Below are 15,751 nucleotides of genomic sequence, written 5' to 3'. Positions count from 1 at the left end.
GATGTGGGGGACTCCAACACAAAAATCTACGCAATTTTGTACAAGCAGTGATTGCTGCCATTCCACTTTCTCAGAGTTGCTGCAGCATTTCTGTGTGGGCTCTGGAATGCCCATTGAGCTGTGAGGAATTTTTAAAAAGTGACTGCTAACTTCCAACTTTATGGAATTGGAGATCCCTTGCTCAAGGGAAATCCCTAACAGGTTTTAGACTAGTTTGTATCTTTTTGGGCCAGTGACCAGACAGGGAATAAAGTACAGCCAAATATGTGGCCCAAATGCTAAAAATAAAAGAATTACTAGAAGAGTACAATAGACAGCTTTCAAATGCTGCACTTCTGGATTCATGCCAGACATGGTAAGAGCCTAAATGGAACCTTTGAATCTTTAACAGATATTTCTTACATTAAAATCTGAGATACATCTCCAACTAAAGAATTTGAATACTTTAATATTCAGCATGTATGTGTCTTATAGGAGAAAATGTATGCACATTCTGTATGTTTGAAAGTTGTTCAAGTAAGCTTTGAGTAGGCTTAAATCTCCAATTTATTAATTTTTTTAAAAAATGACTCAATTTGTTTTACACATTTCTTAAAAACGGATAAGGCAGAAGTTAGTTAATATTCAGAAGTTTGGAAAAAAATTTTATGCCATAGTCTTCTGCAAGTGCAAGGATGAAATTTTCCTTAAATTTAGTGAGCCATTTTGCCTAGAATTCCCTTTTTGTTTCTTTGATCTCTGACCTCTAAGTTTATTTTGCCTTCTAAGATACATGTATATACATATGTTTGCACAATGAATAACAAAATTGATAACCTCCACATTTGAGAAGAAAAAAATCTTTTCTTTTTAGCTGGACCATCTATCCCTCCGGTAGTGGCATATCCAAAAAGAAGCCAGACTAGCACTGCAGACAATGACCTGAAAGAAGATGGAATTCAGTCAAGGAAGTCTAGCAGTAGTGCTGTTGGGGGAAGAGGAATTGCTCCAGCTAGCCCCATGCTTGGAAATGCTAACAATCCAAATAAGGCAGATATTCCTGAACGTAAGAAAAGTTCTGCTATCCCCAGTGTAAGTGGAAACAATTATTCCTTAACACACATGAGCGTGAAACACTTTAAAAGTAGGCAAATGTCATTCGACCCTGTGACTGGTTTTTGGGTTTTTGTTTTGTGTTTTCTTTAAACTTCATCTCACTTCATTCCCCAGGAGAGAAACAGGAACCTCATACATTCACTTGAACCAGAAGTACATTTAAATAAATCAAAGGTATGAAAAGGAACTGAGAAGCTATCTTGTGAAGATACTGTGGGTCATAGGTAGTCTCTGAAATCCCATCTTCTTTTAGGTTTCCTCCTTGCCAAAAGACTTTTATATCCCATATCCTTTGTATATGTAGGTATTGAAAAGGATCACCTATATACTTTGCACTAAGCAGTCCTTAACACATTTTAAAAATATGTTTACATGGCCTACTCCATGGGCTCCTGCCCTTTGCTCAGTAAGTAACACATTACCGAACACCTGTAGCTTTACAAGCTTTACACCTGCCCTAAAGTCTTATTTGAGGTTAGTTTTTGCTCAGACACAGTGCTTTGGGACTTGAATCCTCTTGAAATGATCCTCTGGTCTTGCTGCTGTAGTGCTTTCAGATGATTAGTGTCAGTGAAACTCCCACAATAACATCCAGATCCCTCAGGCAGTAAGTTACTAGGAAGCTGGGGTTTTTACTTTCATCAGCATGTAGCGTCTACCGTGGCTGTGTTCACAAACTAACTTGTATCCTTTCAGCTGAACATTTTGCTTGATTGCCCCCCTTATAAGTAAAATTTGGCAACCTATTTTCATAAGTCTGTTTGCACAAACTTTTTGCGATATTCAGCTTCTGCACAGAAATCTTCCCTGCTTGGTGAATTTGTAAACAATCAACAAAATCTTTTCAGCGATTTATCCAGCTGGGGCTGGTATATGAGGTTTTTTTTTTTTAAAGATGCCATCCTGGCAAGATTATCACACCAGGATTTCCTACTTGCAGTAAGAAAAATGGCAAAATATCCCTAGTTCAAACCTTTTAAGTCCTCTGAGGCCAGAACGTAGCTTGACAGAAGACCTTCAACCTCACTTATTGGTTGTACACCACCAACAGGCACTACCTCAGGTCCTGGAACCTTTCATACAAGTCATTCTCAACTACAGTGTGGCAATGAACTCCTCCTGCAAGAGAGATCCCCTCCATCTGCCTTCTCTTCTACTGGGAGTCATACATCTGCTCTGACAGTGCAATGGGTATTCTTCCCCTTGACTCCCCTCCCCCCAACTTCCTACCTTGTGATCAGTTTTAAACTTTCTGTTAATTGTTTCTCTCTCTCTCGGTGTTCTGGTTCCTTGGCCGCAGAATCCTTTAAATTGGTTTTTCCCTACCACTAGCCTTCGTTATAGGAATCCATTTTGGTTTGGCAACACAGTTTTTGTTCAGAAATCAACATTATTTCAGCACACCTACATTATAGCTTTGGTGCTTCATTTTTTGGTATTTTGGTTTGTCCTGTTAGACCATCAAGACACCAATGGCCTTATTTCAGTGGTTTCCAGTTTTACGTTGTTGAAATTGAAATAAAAAAAATTAGGATACCTCTGTTGTTCATGGTAAAAGGTCCAACTTGCACACTAAATCAAATAATGGTACTACAAAATTAATGTGCTTTATGTAATCTGAAATAACGTTATACTAAATACATGAATTGGTAGATTTCCTGATCCTTTTAATGCTTAATCAGGTAAATTGAAACTTTTTACTGAGAGTTCTTATATAGTCATTTTTAGAGTTCATTATTCTAACGTGTGGAAAGCTGTTATTTCCCACAGTTAAGGAATTGGCTAGAACATTTGACTGTGGTACTTGGCATGCAGCCAGAAGAAGGTGGGTTGTCTTGTGCTAACCTACCACTCAACGAAGAAAAAAAAATCGTTGAGGTACAGAAGTTCCATACTGTCTCACTGACAGCATAGGACCTAAAATTGATAATCCCCTTTAGATGACTTCTTAGAAGCAGACTTACCATTAACTTTTCCTTTCCTTTTTCACAAAAAAAGCTTTTTTTTTTTTTCTTAAACAAAACTGCCACAAAACCATGGAACTTTGAAGCTTTGTATAGACACAGTCCTTGTAAGGACTAATGTATGATTTTGAAATAACTGTTAACTTTTGGAACCATTAAACAATTCCATACTAAGCTTGTACAATAGGGATGTAATAGATAGCCAGTTATACTTATCTGCTTATTGGTTAGTACTACTGGTTATTCGCATCACCTCCCCCTCTGGATCCCTAAATTTAAATGCAGAGCGGCAGGGGAGAGAAGAGCCTGATTCCAGACAGAAGCATGATCTCAGAATCAAACAGGAGCCATATAAATATGGAAACAAAGGACAAATGACACTGGAAGAATATGAGCAAACAATACGGGTATGTAAGGGCAAGATTAGAAAGGCAAAAGCACAAAACAACCTCAAACTAGCTAGAGACCTAAAGGGTAACAAGAAGACTTTTTACAAATATTTTAGAAACGAGGAAGATCAAGGTCGCTTTCTTTGATAGGATAACAAGTCTTGTGGATAAGGGAGATGCGGTGGATGTAGTATACCTCGATTTTAGTAAGGCATTTGATAAGGTCTCATATGCTCTTATCAATAAACTAGGAAAGTACAACTTTAGATGGGGCTACTGTAAGGTTGGTGCATAATTGGCTGGATAACCATTCTCAGAAAGTAGCTGTTAATGGTTCACAGTCATGCTGGAAGAGCATAACAAGTGGGGTTGTGCAGGAGTCTGTTTTGGGATCGTTCTGTTCAATATTTTCAGCAACTTAGCTATTGGTACAGGAGGATGTGTATCAAGTTTGCAGGTGATACCAAGCTGGAAGGGGTGGCAACTGCTTTGGAGGACAGGGTCATGATTCAAAACAATCTGGGCAAACTGGAGAAATGGTCTGAGGTAAATAAGATGAAATTTAACAGGGCAAATGGAAAGTACTCCACTTAGGACAAAACAACATTCACATACAGAATGGGAAGTGACTGTCTAGGAGGGAATACTGCAGAAAGGGATCTAAGGGTGATGATGGACCACAATCTAAATGCGAATCGACAGTATGACACTTGCAGAAAAAAGGCAAACAAATTTTGGGATGTATTAAGTGGAGTGTGATGAACAAGACACAAGAAATCATCCTTCAGCTCTATTCTGCCCTGATTAGGCCACAGTTGGAATATTGTGTCCTGTTCTGGGCACCACATTTCAAGAAATATGTGAAGAAATTGAAGAAGGTCCAGAGAAGAGCGAGCAACAAGAATGATTGAAGGTCTAGAGTATGTGTGCTGTGAGGGAAGACTTAAAGAATTGGGCTTGTTTAGTTTGAAAAAGAGAAGAGAAGGGGACAGGATAGCAGTTTTCACTTAAAAGCTGGGAGTGTTACAAGAAGGGAGTAGAATAGTTTTTCTTGGCCTCTGAGGATAGGACAAGAAACAATGGGCTTAAACTGTGTCAAGGGAGGTTTAAGTTGGACATTAAGGAAAACTTCTTAACTGTCAGGGTGGTTAAATCCTGTGATAAATTACCTAGGGAGGATGTGGAACCTCTATCACTGGAGATATTTAAGAGCAGGTTAGATGAACTCCTGTCAGGGACTCTAGATGGTGCTTGGTCCTGCCGTGAGAGCAGGGAACTCGACTTGATGACCTCTCGAGGTCCCTTCCTGTTCTAATGCTCTGTGATTGTTCAATGAAAAAACATTGACAAACTTTCAATTTGCGAAAAGTTCCAAGAGTGTCAGACAAAAATCTGTTCTCTCTGAGACAACTCCTTTGGCCTTTTTCAGACAAAGTTCTGATACACATCGGTTTATAATAAGGTTCCAAACTCCTTGTAATTCCACAGCCACAAAATATACCAAAAATCCATCTCTACATTGTGAATACAAGGTCTCATTTAAAAGCAAATTTCTAGCACTTGCTCTTGCAAACTTTTAAAAACTTAAACTTATAAATTGTTGCAGAGTCATGTGCCTGAGGCTGCCAGTAGCCTGAAATAACAGCTATAAATATGAACAGTTACCATTAATTTGACTGGGGTGTTAATGTTTATTATTAGGTTTAAAAGTTAACGCTACATTAAATTACAGAACATTGTAGGCAAAACAGCTAGCTGTTAGTGTGCTAGAAACAGAAAAATCCATAGCATGGTGAAAGATAAAAATTGAGGTGAAGTGTAAAAAGTTGAACTTGTCAAATTAAGCAACAGCAAATTATGAACTAATTGAATTAAATAGGAAAATGTAACTATGAAAATTTTTCTGTGACCCATGACTAGTGATTAGTTTTTGTGAAATTCTATCTCAAATTGTTTTTAAAAATGCATGGTTCCCCCTTTGTCACACCAGTATGTCTTCAAAGAACGGGTTAGTTAAGCATTATGTCCTCTTCCTAAGATTTTACTGGCAAACTTTAATTGACTTGGCTTCTTGAGGTGTTCACCGGTAACATCCCTTAAGCTGGTGTCCAAGATTTTTCCAAGCAATGGATGTTTAAACTCAGAAATCTCTCTTGCATAATACTTTGTCCTTCAATACTTACTTGAAAACAAAATAAAGCATGGTAATGGATTTATTTTCCATTTTCCAAATCTATAGAACTTGCCTGAAATCTAGTGAAATCAGGTGGTGAAGAGGAAATCAGATTCACCAGTTTGCATGCTTGCTTTTTCTAAAGCCTATTGGTACATATTTATCTGGGTCTCATACTTTTTCTACACTAAGTGCATCTAACGCTTTTTTAAAATATAATTCTATTATCTATGTGCAACCTAGTTCCTCAGTCGTTCGTGGAAAATTAACCATCAAGTTGGGCATATCTCCACCTTCTTCCTCTGCAAAGACAGAGGCAAAATAATTAATTCTATTTCCTTATCCCCATCTAAGATCTCCACTTTCATTTTAAGTTGCCCATGGTTCTCTCATTCTGATTTTTTTCATGTACATTTGTATTTGAAAAATGTCTTAACTGAGATTTTTCTGGATTTTGGCTTTTTTACTGGTTGGTTATTGGTTTAAAAAAAATTAGACTCCTTTATGGCACTGGTATTTTTAAATTCATGTGTTTTTTTTAGTTCCCTATTGTACTAGCCACATCTGTTTGTTTCTGTTAGTGCTTTGCTTTTCCTGTCAGTTAACTAGTTAGGGGTTTGATTTAATTTCAGAAAATGTTTTAAGAGAAGAAAATTTTCGCATTCTAAAAGTCATACAATACCTTAGAAAACTATCGATAAAGGAACTACAGTTCTAGAGTAACTTCTATAAAATTCTAACATTTTACTTAAATCAGCAGTTGAGGGCATTTGTAATTAAAATTAAGAAACTTACTCTTAATTTCCTTTTGACTATTCAACAAGAGTTATGTGCTTTGAGCAGTTTATTTACCTTAACACTTTCTTATGAAGACCAGCATGGTCACCATAGCTAACGGGTATTTATTTTACCTAATTTGGAAGCAAATGTAATGTTTTTACTCTGACGTAGAAAAAAATCTGGCATAAATTTAAGGAAAACACGATTCTCAGTTATATACTGATTCTTTTGCCATGACTTTTGCACAAACATTTTGGGTAGATTAACACACAAATCTTTAATTGTAGAATAACACTGCACCTGGGGCAATGACACGGCGCAATACCTACGTTTGTAGTGAGAGAACCACTGCAGATAGACATTCAGTAATCCAAAATGGCAAGGAGAACAGGTATGAAATTTCTCAGACAAATATGATGTACTTTTTTCTTATGCTTCAGAAAAGTTGTAGTATATATTTCAAAATTAAGCAATGGCATGGTTACGTTTTTCTCTAAAAGGTAAGCACAAATCCCCAGTTCATAGATTCTTGCAAGAACTTGTTTTTGGAGTATGTAGACATGAATTATTTTACCAAGGTTCCCAAAATTTATAGAACCTAACTTATGAATCTTGAACGTGTTGTCCATAGTTGAATAGCCTGTATATGCAGATTACAACTTGGATCATTTGGTCATTCTTCTGGATTCTTGAGCAAGGAATGCTCTGCTGCAGTAGTTTTTTTTTGTTTGTGGAAAAGTATGGAAAGGGATCTGTTTGTATTAGAGGCCAAACAAAAACACCAGAAAATGGTGTGTTCTGCCTATTCATATTCCAGTCTCTACTCTGCTCGCTGCCATGACATTGGACTGTCATACTTTCAGCATGTTCTTTTTTTGTTTGTTTTTTTCTAATTTACTCTAGAACCATGTCTTTGTGACCAGATTATGGTGTGAGTCCTATTACTCATACAATACAGTTTGCAGACCCAAGCACGCTTACATCATATCACTCCTGAAACATTATAAACCTACCCTGCCAGGGATAGAAAAGTGCAGAGATAGAAGAGGGCAAAGGAAGGAAAGACAGTGAACAAAACCTTCGCCCATGGAAGCAGCTTATCAAATGGGATATTTGGAGGTCATATGATTTCTTTTTTGGCTGGAGTGCTAGTCAAGAGAGCCCAGCCCAGTCCCCAATTACAGTGCTGTGTGGAGATTTATTGGTTCCAGAAACTCCTAAGTAGGAAGTTTAACTGTGCTGCTCTGTCAGGAACTGGGGTAGATTTTAACTACATCCAGTTGAATTTGAAGCCTGCAGCAGTTACTTATAGTTGTCTGAGTCTGCCCTCCAGGTGGCTACAGTCTCTGGCAAGTTGAACATACGGGAGTGTAGAGAAGCAAAGCTCCTCTCTGAGGGCATGTTTGCACACCAGACTTAGGTTGATTTCCAACTAGAGGACTTAACTGCAGTATTTTAATGTCCACACTAGACTTCTGCTGTCCATGGTTAACATCTTAACCAACAGTGCTTCCAGTTATACCAACTTAAAAGGAGTAGTGCGTTGGGGTGGAGACCCTAGGCTGTCAGCTTGGCTTGCAGCTGCCTGCCATGAGCGCAGCTGCTCTCCTCGACACCACCAAGATCCCAGCTGCCCAAAGCCTGGGGCGGGGAGAGGGGCACTGGGCAGCAGGCTCCCAGGCAACAGCTAAGCTCTAGGTAGAGCCTCCATATGCCCCAGATAACAGCCCAAGCTGAGAGCAGGAACATACCAGCTTTTCTTGTCTCTTACACAGTTCTATCATGGATCTGTGAATATCTGCAGAGACACTGTCACTCTAACAACCCCCAAGTCAGCCCTGTGCCTCTCATGGCGATAAAGATTTTATGTCGATGTAGTAGGGCGGCACATATGTCAATGAGAGTCTAGCTGTAGCTTAGGCACTGACAATTATTTTGACATAAGCCACCTTGTATTGATCTAACTCTAGTACAGACCAAGCCTGGGCGAGAGTACAGAATTTCACATGTAAACGTAGGCCTTCTCCCTAAAATGGAAGAATGTCCATTTTGAGAGGAGTTGTTATACAGGTGATTATGGGTTATCGGTGAAATCAGTTGTTACGGTTGTTTCATATCGGGGGGGTGGGGCGGGATGTCTCTCCTCTTTGGGTTTCTTTCCACTGTCCCCTATTTTGGGATCTCTGTGCCAAACCATGGGAACAGGAGTTGTCACCACACCTTCATGCAGCAGTCCTTGTGTGGTTGTACCTCCTATTTTTTTTTTCTCCAGCAGAATGTAAAGGAGGAAGGACAGCATAGTGCTGAATGAAGGTTCAGCATCACCTCCATTGGAGTTTGGGATAAAGATCATGACTCTGACTTTTGTCTCATCTCACTGACCGTTTAACAAGTTTGCCAGGGGTTAGGGAAAGAACTCTAACCTACATCTAAATTGATTCTGCACTCCTCTCTTTTCCCCCGTCAGCATGGCCAACTGGGCCTTTAGGTGACTAGGATGCAAATAGCCGCCCTTAATAATTATGTCTTGTGTCTTAGTGTTCGTCTCATCCTCCATTGACTAGTCCTTGTTAATTTTACAAAGTCTTTGCTTGAGGTAAGGAGAGTGGTTGAAAACCTTAAATTTAAGATATGTTAATGTGTTTTTATCTATTTTTGAACATGATGCTGCATGCAACCAAAATGATTTCTAAAATGTACAGTTCTGAACAATTTCTTTATCCATTTATGAATTGCTACTTGGTATCTATCCAAACACATCTTTTCACTTTTCATATACAATCTGCTTGGTTAGTCTGCATTTACTAATTTTGATCTTAAGGCTGCTTTCCTGATAATTCTGTAACTTCAGTATTGTAATAGCTCGTACATAAACAATAGTCCTTAGAAATATTTACACAGTACATCTGAAAATATGTGACTGTAATATGACTTGCTAGAGCTCATTACTTGCTTAATTGGGTAGTCTGCTCGGTTTTTTATAATCAGTCTTTAAATTAATACTCTGCTTTACAGCAAATTCTGGTTTACAAGCTCTTAACTTGAAATAGGTTTTCAGACTTAAGAGACTCCTGTGTTATCTTCTCAGTCTTCTGCTAGGAGTAGCTTCATTCTTGTGCCCTACCAGATTCACTGTTTTGTTTTTGATTAATTTCATGGTGACATGATTTTAAAAATAAATTTAATTATTTCAGTTATTTAAAAATGAAGTTTCACATTATTGTATATGTAGAGGTCCTGACCTAAAAAAGCAGTTGTCAGGGTTGTGGTTCTGCTACCCTTTTCGCTGCTCCTGGCACGGTGCCACGTTGTACAGAGTAGCTGGAATGTGGTGGCTGCTGGCCAGAAGCCCAACTTTGAAGGCAGCTGTGCAGATGTAAGTGTGGCATGGTGGGGTGCTGCCTTCAAAGCTGGGCACCCAGCCAGGGTCGTCTGGTCTCAAGGGGCATAGAAGTAATGTGGTGATACCATGATCTCCCCCGCCCCCATAAAATAACTTTGCAACCTGCTGCAAATCCCATTTGGTCCAGACCCCCAGTGTGAGAGAACCTGGTCTCCCCTGTGAAATGAGTGTAGTGCAGAGTTAAAAGTGTACAAGAGCAGATTTCATGATCTGTGGTGCAGTTTTTATGACAGTGAATTTGTCAGGGCCATGTCCATTCTATATTGTTGAGAAATTGCTCCTTTGTCTTTCCTCATGTTGACTTTCTCAGTTATAGCATCGTGCTTAATAGACTTCATTTTATCCAAAGTCAGTGCAATACAGTACAGAGGAATAAACAAACCAGTGTGTTGCCCCACTGACTTTCATCAACACTTTATAATCTGCAGTTTATATTCATTTTCAAGAATGCTGTACAGCCTTGCCTTCTGCAGCTGTCAGCAGGGATGGAAGTTTCTATTCTTGATCAGAGTGTAATATAAGTAGCAAAACTATTCCAAACTTCAAGTTTGTTCGGACATACTTTGTCCTTACTAAGCCATTTGTACTCTTGGTGTCAGAAATTTCATATTAGCATTTACCTCTTTTTACTTTCAGTTAAAACATTTTGGGCTTGCTGTTAGAGTACCTCCATAGTATTGAAAACTTCATTATTAGGCTCCATGAAAATTGGTACCGTGGTAACTCGCAAAATCAATAAGCGTCAATTAAAAATACTAAAATTTCCCAGATAACGTAGAACAGTTAAATTTCTCTTTATAATGGGAAATTCCTGCTTCTGATTCAAAGGATTTCTCTTTGCTTGTAGCAGAACATCTTGGCAACTTCGCGCAGTCTGAGAATTGCTGCAAAGGGTTAGAGTCAAATCTGAATATTTGGTTGCTGCCTTTGTACATAAGCTTTGCTGCAGATTGTAATAAGTGTAGTATTGATAGGTTCTAAAATTAAATGATGCTTTTTCAGTTCTTTTAATCTCTCCAACATACTCATCTTGGAAGTTTGTGAAAGATAAAACTCTAGAAAGAGCCAGGGCATTTTTCTCTGATGCCAATTCTGAAATAGAAATTTGGTTGGTGTGAATTAAGGGTTTCAGTAGAAATGGGTTTTGTAAGTTTCAGATTGTGACTTCTCCATGATCAGAATTATGGTGAGGGAGAACTGTTTTTAAAGATTATTTTAATTAAGATTTTATATTTGCTATATTTGAGGATGTTGAGAACAGTGAACACCTGAAGATCAGACATTCTTTTCTGACGTTAGAAAAGCTTTTATCTATAAAGTAAGCTTAAATGTTTCATTACTTTCTTTACAGAACGTGCTATCTCACCATATGCTACCTACTTGTCTGTTACACATTGGCCGTTTCTACACAGGCCACTTTCTTCGAAAGTGGCGTGGTAATACATGGGCCAAAATATGCTAATGAGGTGTGGATGCAAATTCCCTGCACCTCATTAGCATACGGTCACGTGAGTTGGAGTCTGGAAGATCGTTCTTCCAGACTCCAAAACGCCATTTAGAAGGGTGGCCCCCCCGGGGGGGGTCTTCCAGAAGGAGGTCCTTCTTCCAGAGGCCCCTTGTTCCCAAAAATTTTCGGGAAGAAGGGGCCTCCAGACGAAGGACTTCATTCCAGAAGCTCCCCCAGGGGCTGCACTTCTAAATGGTGTTTTGGAGTCTGGAAGAATGGTCTTCTGGACTCCAAATCACGTGACTGTATGCTAATGAGGTGCAGGGAATTTGCATCTGTGACTTATTAGCATATTTCGGTCTGTGTATTACCGTGCCACTTTCAAAGAAAGTGGCCTGTGTAGAAAAGGCCATTGAGTGCTGACTCAAGCAGCATATTATAAGTATTCAGTTAGCTAATTAGAAGACCTTCCAAAGAGCTACTCTTTCTCCTCCTCTGAGTGATAAACTATGCTTCAAGCTGAGTTATCACAACTGTGGAAAGCTGGTGGAGGTGGCTTATGAGGTTCATGTGACCACATTGTTTTCAACACATCGCTTATATTTCATAAAGGTTTTTATAGCAATGAAGTAGTAGCATATCACAAAGAAACAGTCGCAAAACCATTTTATTAAGAGCAAAGAACTTAATCACCACCAAGATGTGTGTGCAGCAAGCTTACAGACCAAGAAAACAGTCCTTACAGCAGGACATGACAGCACCAGGAAGGTGACTTCTGACAAAGATGGGTTTGGGAAGATTCTGAGGGAAAAGGCTCAAATGTTAAGCACCTCTTTGAAAGTAGGGGGACCCCATTTCTATAGGTGTCATCACACCCTTAGAGGAGAACTTAGAACAAATAATCATAAACTGTTTCTTTGTAACAAATTGTACAAATTGTTTTGAAACTTTGAGATAATCTTGAAACAGCTAATCACTAAAGTGTTTATCTGCTTGAGATTAATGAGACCTCTCGTGTAGCTTTCTGTTCGTTCTCCTACAATTTCTTAACTCTCTGGTGTTGAGAAATTTTAATGTAAGGCAAAAGGGGTTGGGCTGCTTATTACAGATAAAGCCATTAACAAGAATTGATTATAGACAGGCATGCTGATGTATTCATCTGGGAAAAACAAAAATATGGAATGATAATAGCATATCAGTCAGGCTTTCCTTAAAAAATGAAAAAAAAAAAGACAATTTGCGTGAGAGAGAGTTCCATTAAAAATGACTCGCCTGTTGAATTTGAAACTTTTTTTTTCAAAGCATGCTAAATAATAATCTGTAAATCCATACTAGATAGCTAATGGTCTAACTGACCCACCATCCTTGCAGAACTTCTGAAGTTCAGATTTAACTGAATGACAGATGACAGATATTGGGGGCACAAGCACTGAAGCCACAAGGGAATTTCTACAGTATTGACTTACATAATGTTTTCTTTTGATTGCCTGAAACAGTAGGTCTCGAAAGCATGCTGCAATGTATAGGGTTACTTCCCTGCCTTAAACAATGTTTATTTTTTTAACCACCTAATTTAGGTGTCCACAATCTGTGACTCCAGAGCCGCATTCAGCTCTTAAAGGACTTCTTTGTGGCTCCCAACAGTATAATCACAAAGTTTTTTTTTTAAAAAAAAAAAGCCTCTCCTGGTTATTTTTCATATTTCAGTGAATGTCTAAAAGCCAAACAACGAACAGCTCATATCTAAATAGCAAGCAATATGTGATCTTGAAACATTGGATAACTCCTCCTTTAATATGTGCAGTGTATTGTGGGATATGTGTGTGCATATAGGGGTTACAAAAAGTGCGTTTTGATGTTATTTATTAAGGAGCATGTCATATTCACATCCATTGTGGTTCTTGAATTATTGAGTTTTTTACCAAATTCAAAAAAAGGCTCCTCTTATTCTTTTGGTTGCTGACCCTTGACCTAGTTTAAACTCTGAGGCACTGCATGACAGCAAAACATCCTTTTTTGCTGAAGATCCAGTAGACCTTCAAAGCAAAAATGTTAATCAATGTGCTCCTCAATGATTCCCAAATACAAAGCACTTTTGAACAGTCCTGTTGATTGAACTTCCATTCCATCATTCTTGTAGTGGACTTGTAAATTAGATGGCCTGTTAGTTTATTTACTACTCCAGGATAGGCATCTAAGCCTTCAAGTGTGTGTGATATGTTAAGTCCTCAACCTATTACAGTGATTGAGGTTTATTAAAATAAGTTTCCCCATTGGAAAGAGTTTGTAAAAAGCCTGGGCGCACTCAAGCGGCATTAGAGTATTTGGCAGGAATTACTGTTCACCCAGGATATCCTTCCTAATCGTTAGGCAGTCACTTGTGCTATTAGGAATGTTTTTAAAAGGCATTTTTTTGTAGAAAAACAAACTGATAAACCTGCACCTTTATTTTAAATGATGCCTTGGTGCAGATTGCTAAGAATGTCAAGGTCTAAGCTTCCTGTGCTTCTAACTAATCAAGACAGGTGTCATCAAGCTAATGCTGTTAGTGCATCTGAATTGTCACATTGCAGAAAAGGACAGTTTAAAAATAAAAACTAATGTTTTAGTCAGTGTAGAATAGTTAATTGCTCTCTTTTTATGCAAGTAGCAGTAATGCTTATTCTTCTTGACAACCAGATGTTTGTGAGAAGAAATGCTTTCTTTTCACTAAACATGGTAGTTTGCACTGTCATTGGTCCATCATGCTGTTTTTTCTGCTTCTGCTTGAACCCAAAACCCCTCGCAGCCTGACAGAAATGTTCACTTATGCAGCTAGCCCTGCTTCAGTTTGTATCACCACCACCTCCAGCAGTCAGCTGCGACATCAGAAGTCGATGTCCTTGTCAGCCTCTGTACGCATGAAGATGGTGATACCTCCAATAAACAATGGCGCAGATAACTTCAGGCCTGTGTAAGAAAAACTGAAATCATTGTGAAACTAAGTTTTACCTTATTTAGCTTTGTGCTGTGGAATTTTAGTCTTAGATTTATTCTAGACTGTATTTTCCACAAACACCTTGTAGTTTTTGAGTTTTGTTTTACCTTTTATTGTTTTTGTGGTTGTCTATCAGATAATCCTACCATAATGAACCTTTTAATACCTTTTTCATATGACTAAAATTGTCAAATATCCCCCAGTTGAACGCTTTTGAGGGGCATTATATTATAATTTTTATGTACTGTTACAAGTTTTAATATTTTCGAGCAGATTGCTGGTATACAGAATTCTGTTACGAGATCTTCACAAATTAGCAAGATTCTCCACAAGAATTGAAAGAAAACAGTGTTATACATTATCCATTTTTTGCCTGACCTTGAGGAATTTTTCTTTTACCCTTCCTTCTTTCCTTTCTTTTATCAGTCTTGTCAGTGCAAATCTGTATGAACATTTTCCTCTAATTTGCAAATGATTTGCTTGATGTTACATTTTTCTAAATGCACAGATGTGTGTTTAGACTTCCATTATGCCATACTTTATATAAAATATTACTTGATTCTGAAACGTGCTATAGTAACATTGAGTTTTGTCTACCATGGCCTGTAAAAGAATGTCTTTAAGTGTACTATATTGTAGAGTTTACAGTTGCCCATTTGTGGATGTGCATTGTTTCTTACAGAGCTTTGGGGTTCCCGTAAAAGCTATGAAACTGGATAGTATGTTTTTGTTTCCATCTGTAGCACTGTTCCTGATCAAAGAACTCCTGTTGCTTCAACTCACAGCATTAGCAGTGCAACTACACCTGATCGCATTCGTTTCCCCAGAGGAACTGCCAGTCGTAGTACTTTCCATGGTCAGCTCAGAGAGCGGCGTACTGCTACATACAATGGACCACCTGCCTCACCCAGTCTATCCCATGAAGCAACACCACTTTCACAGACTCGAAGCAGGGGCTCCACTAACCTTTTTAGTAAATTAACTTCAAAACTAACAAGAAGGTAAGTCTTCTTTTAAAATAACATTGTAATAGCTAGAATTTTTCTTTGCTTAGGGATTTACTGTTCTCCAAATACTTCATTTTGCTGGGGTTCCATTCCATTCATATTAATTGAGCAATGTGTTTTAGCCATTTCTTCATTTGAAATGCTAGATGTATTAGTTTTTGAAGGTTTTCAGTTCTTTAGATCTTCGAAAGCAATTTTTATATATGTTGTTGTTGAGTCAAATTGATTTCTATTGGGTTACATGGGTTTTACTTGGGGGTAGAATTTATTCCTATTGTATTTTCTGCTAGGCAAATCAACATCTCTCACTTCAATCTGTAGCATGCTTGGACTCTGATCCTGCCGAGATTTATGCATATATAATATCTTGACTGTTCACTACAGTGGTGTGGTCTGTCCCAGTGACTGATTTCTGTCTGTTTGGAGTTTAATGACAGGTGGGGATAAGGAGTGCTAAAGATTCCCTCATTTTGAAAAAGTCAGACTAGCCTAAAAGCCCAATTTAGACAGAAGCTT

The 15,751-nt window shown here is 38.3% G+C and overlaps 1 protein-coding gene across 7 annotated transcripts in view; it reads left to right on the top strand.

Moving 5' to 3' along the window:
* Positions 1-15,751, top strand: part of MARK3 (microtubule affinity regulating kinase 3) — a 123,460-nt gene that overhangs the window by 89,500 nt on the left and 18,209 nt on the right. For 6 of the 7 annotated variants that reach the window (XM_074996443.1, XM_074996442.1, XM_074996447.1 and 3 more), the window contains 3 exons: positions 854-1,071; positions 6,689-6,792; positions 14,972-15,229. In XM_074996443.1, coding sequence (XP_074852544.1) covers positions 854-1,071; positions 6,689-6,792; positions 14,972-15,229 — 580 coding nt within the window. The remainder of the gene's footprint in view (positions 1-853; positions 1,072-6,688; positions 6,793-14,971; positions 15,230-15,751) is intronic. The other variant, XM_074996444.1, reaches the window with a different exon arrangement.

Source organism: Carettochelys insculpta, chromosome 6 (genome assembly GCF_033958435.1).
Source record: "Carettochelys insculpta isolate YL-2023 chromosome 6, ASM3395843v1, whole genome shotgun sequence".
NCBI lineage: Eukaryota > Metazoa > Chordata > Testudines > Carettochelyidae > Carettochelys > Carettochelys insculpta.
Note: the sequence above shows the minus strand (reverse complement) of the source record. Positions and strands in the feature narration are given on the sequence as shown.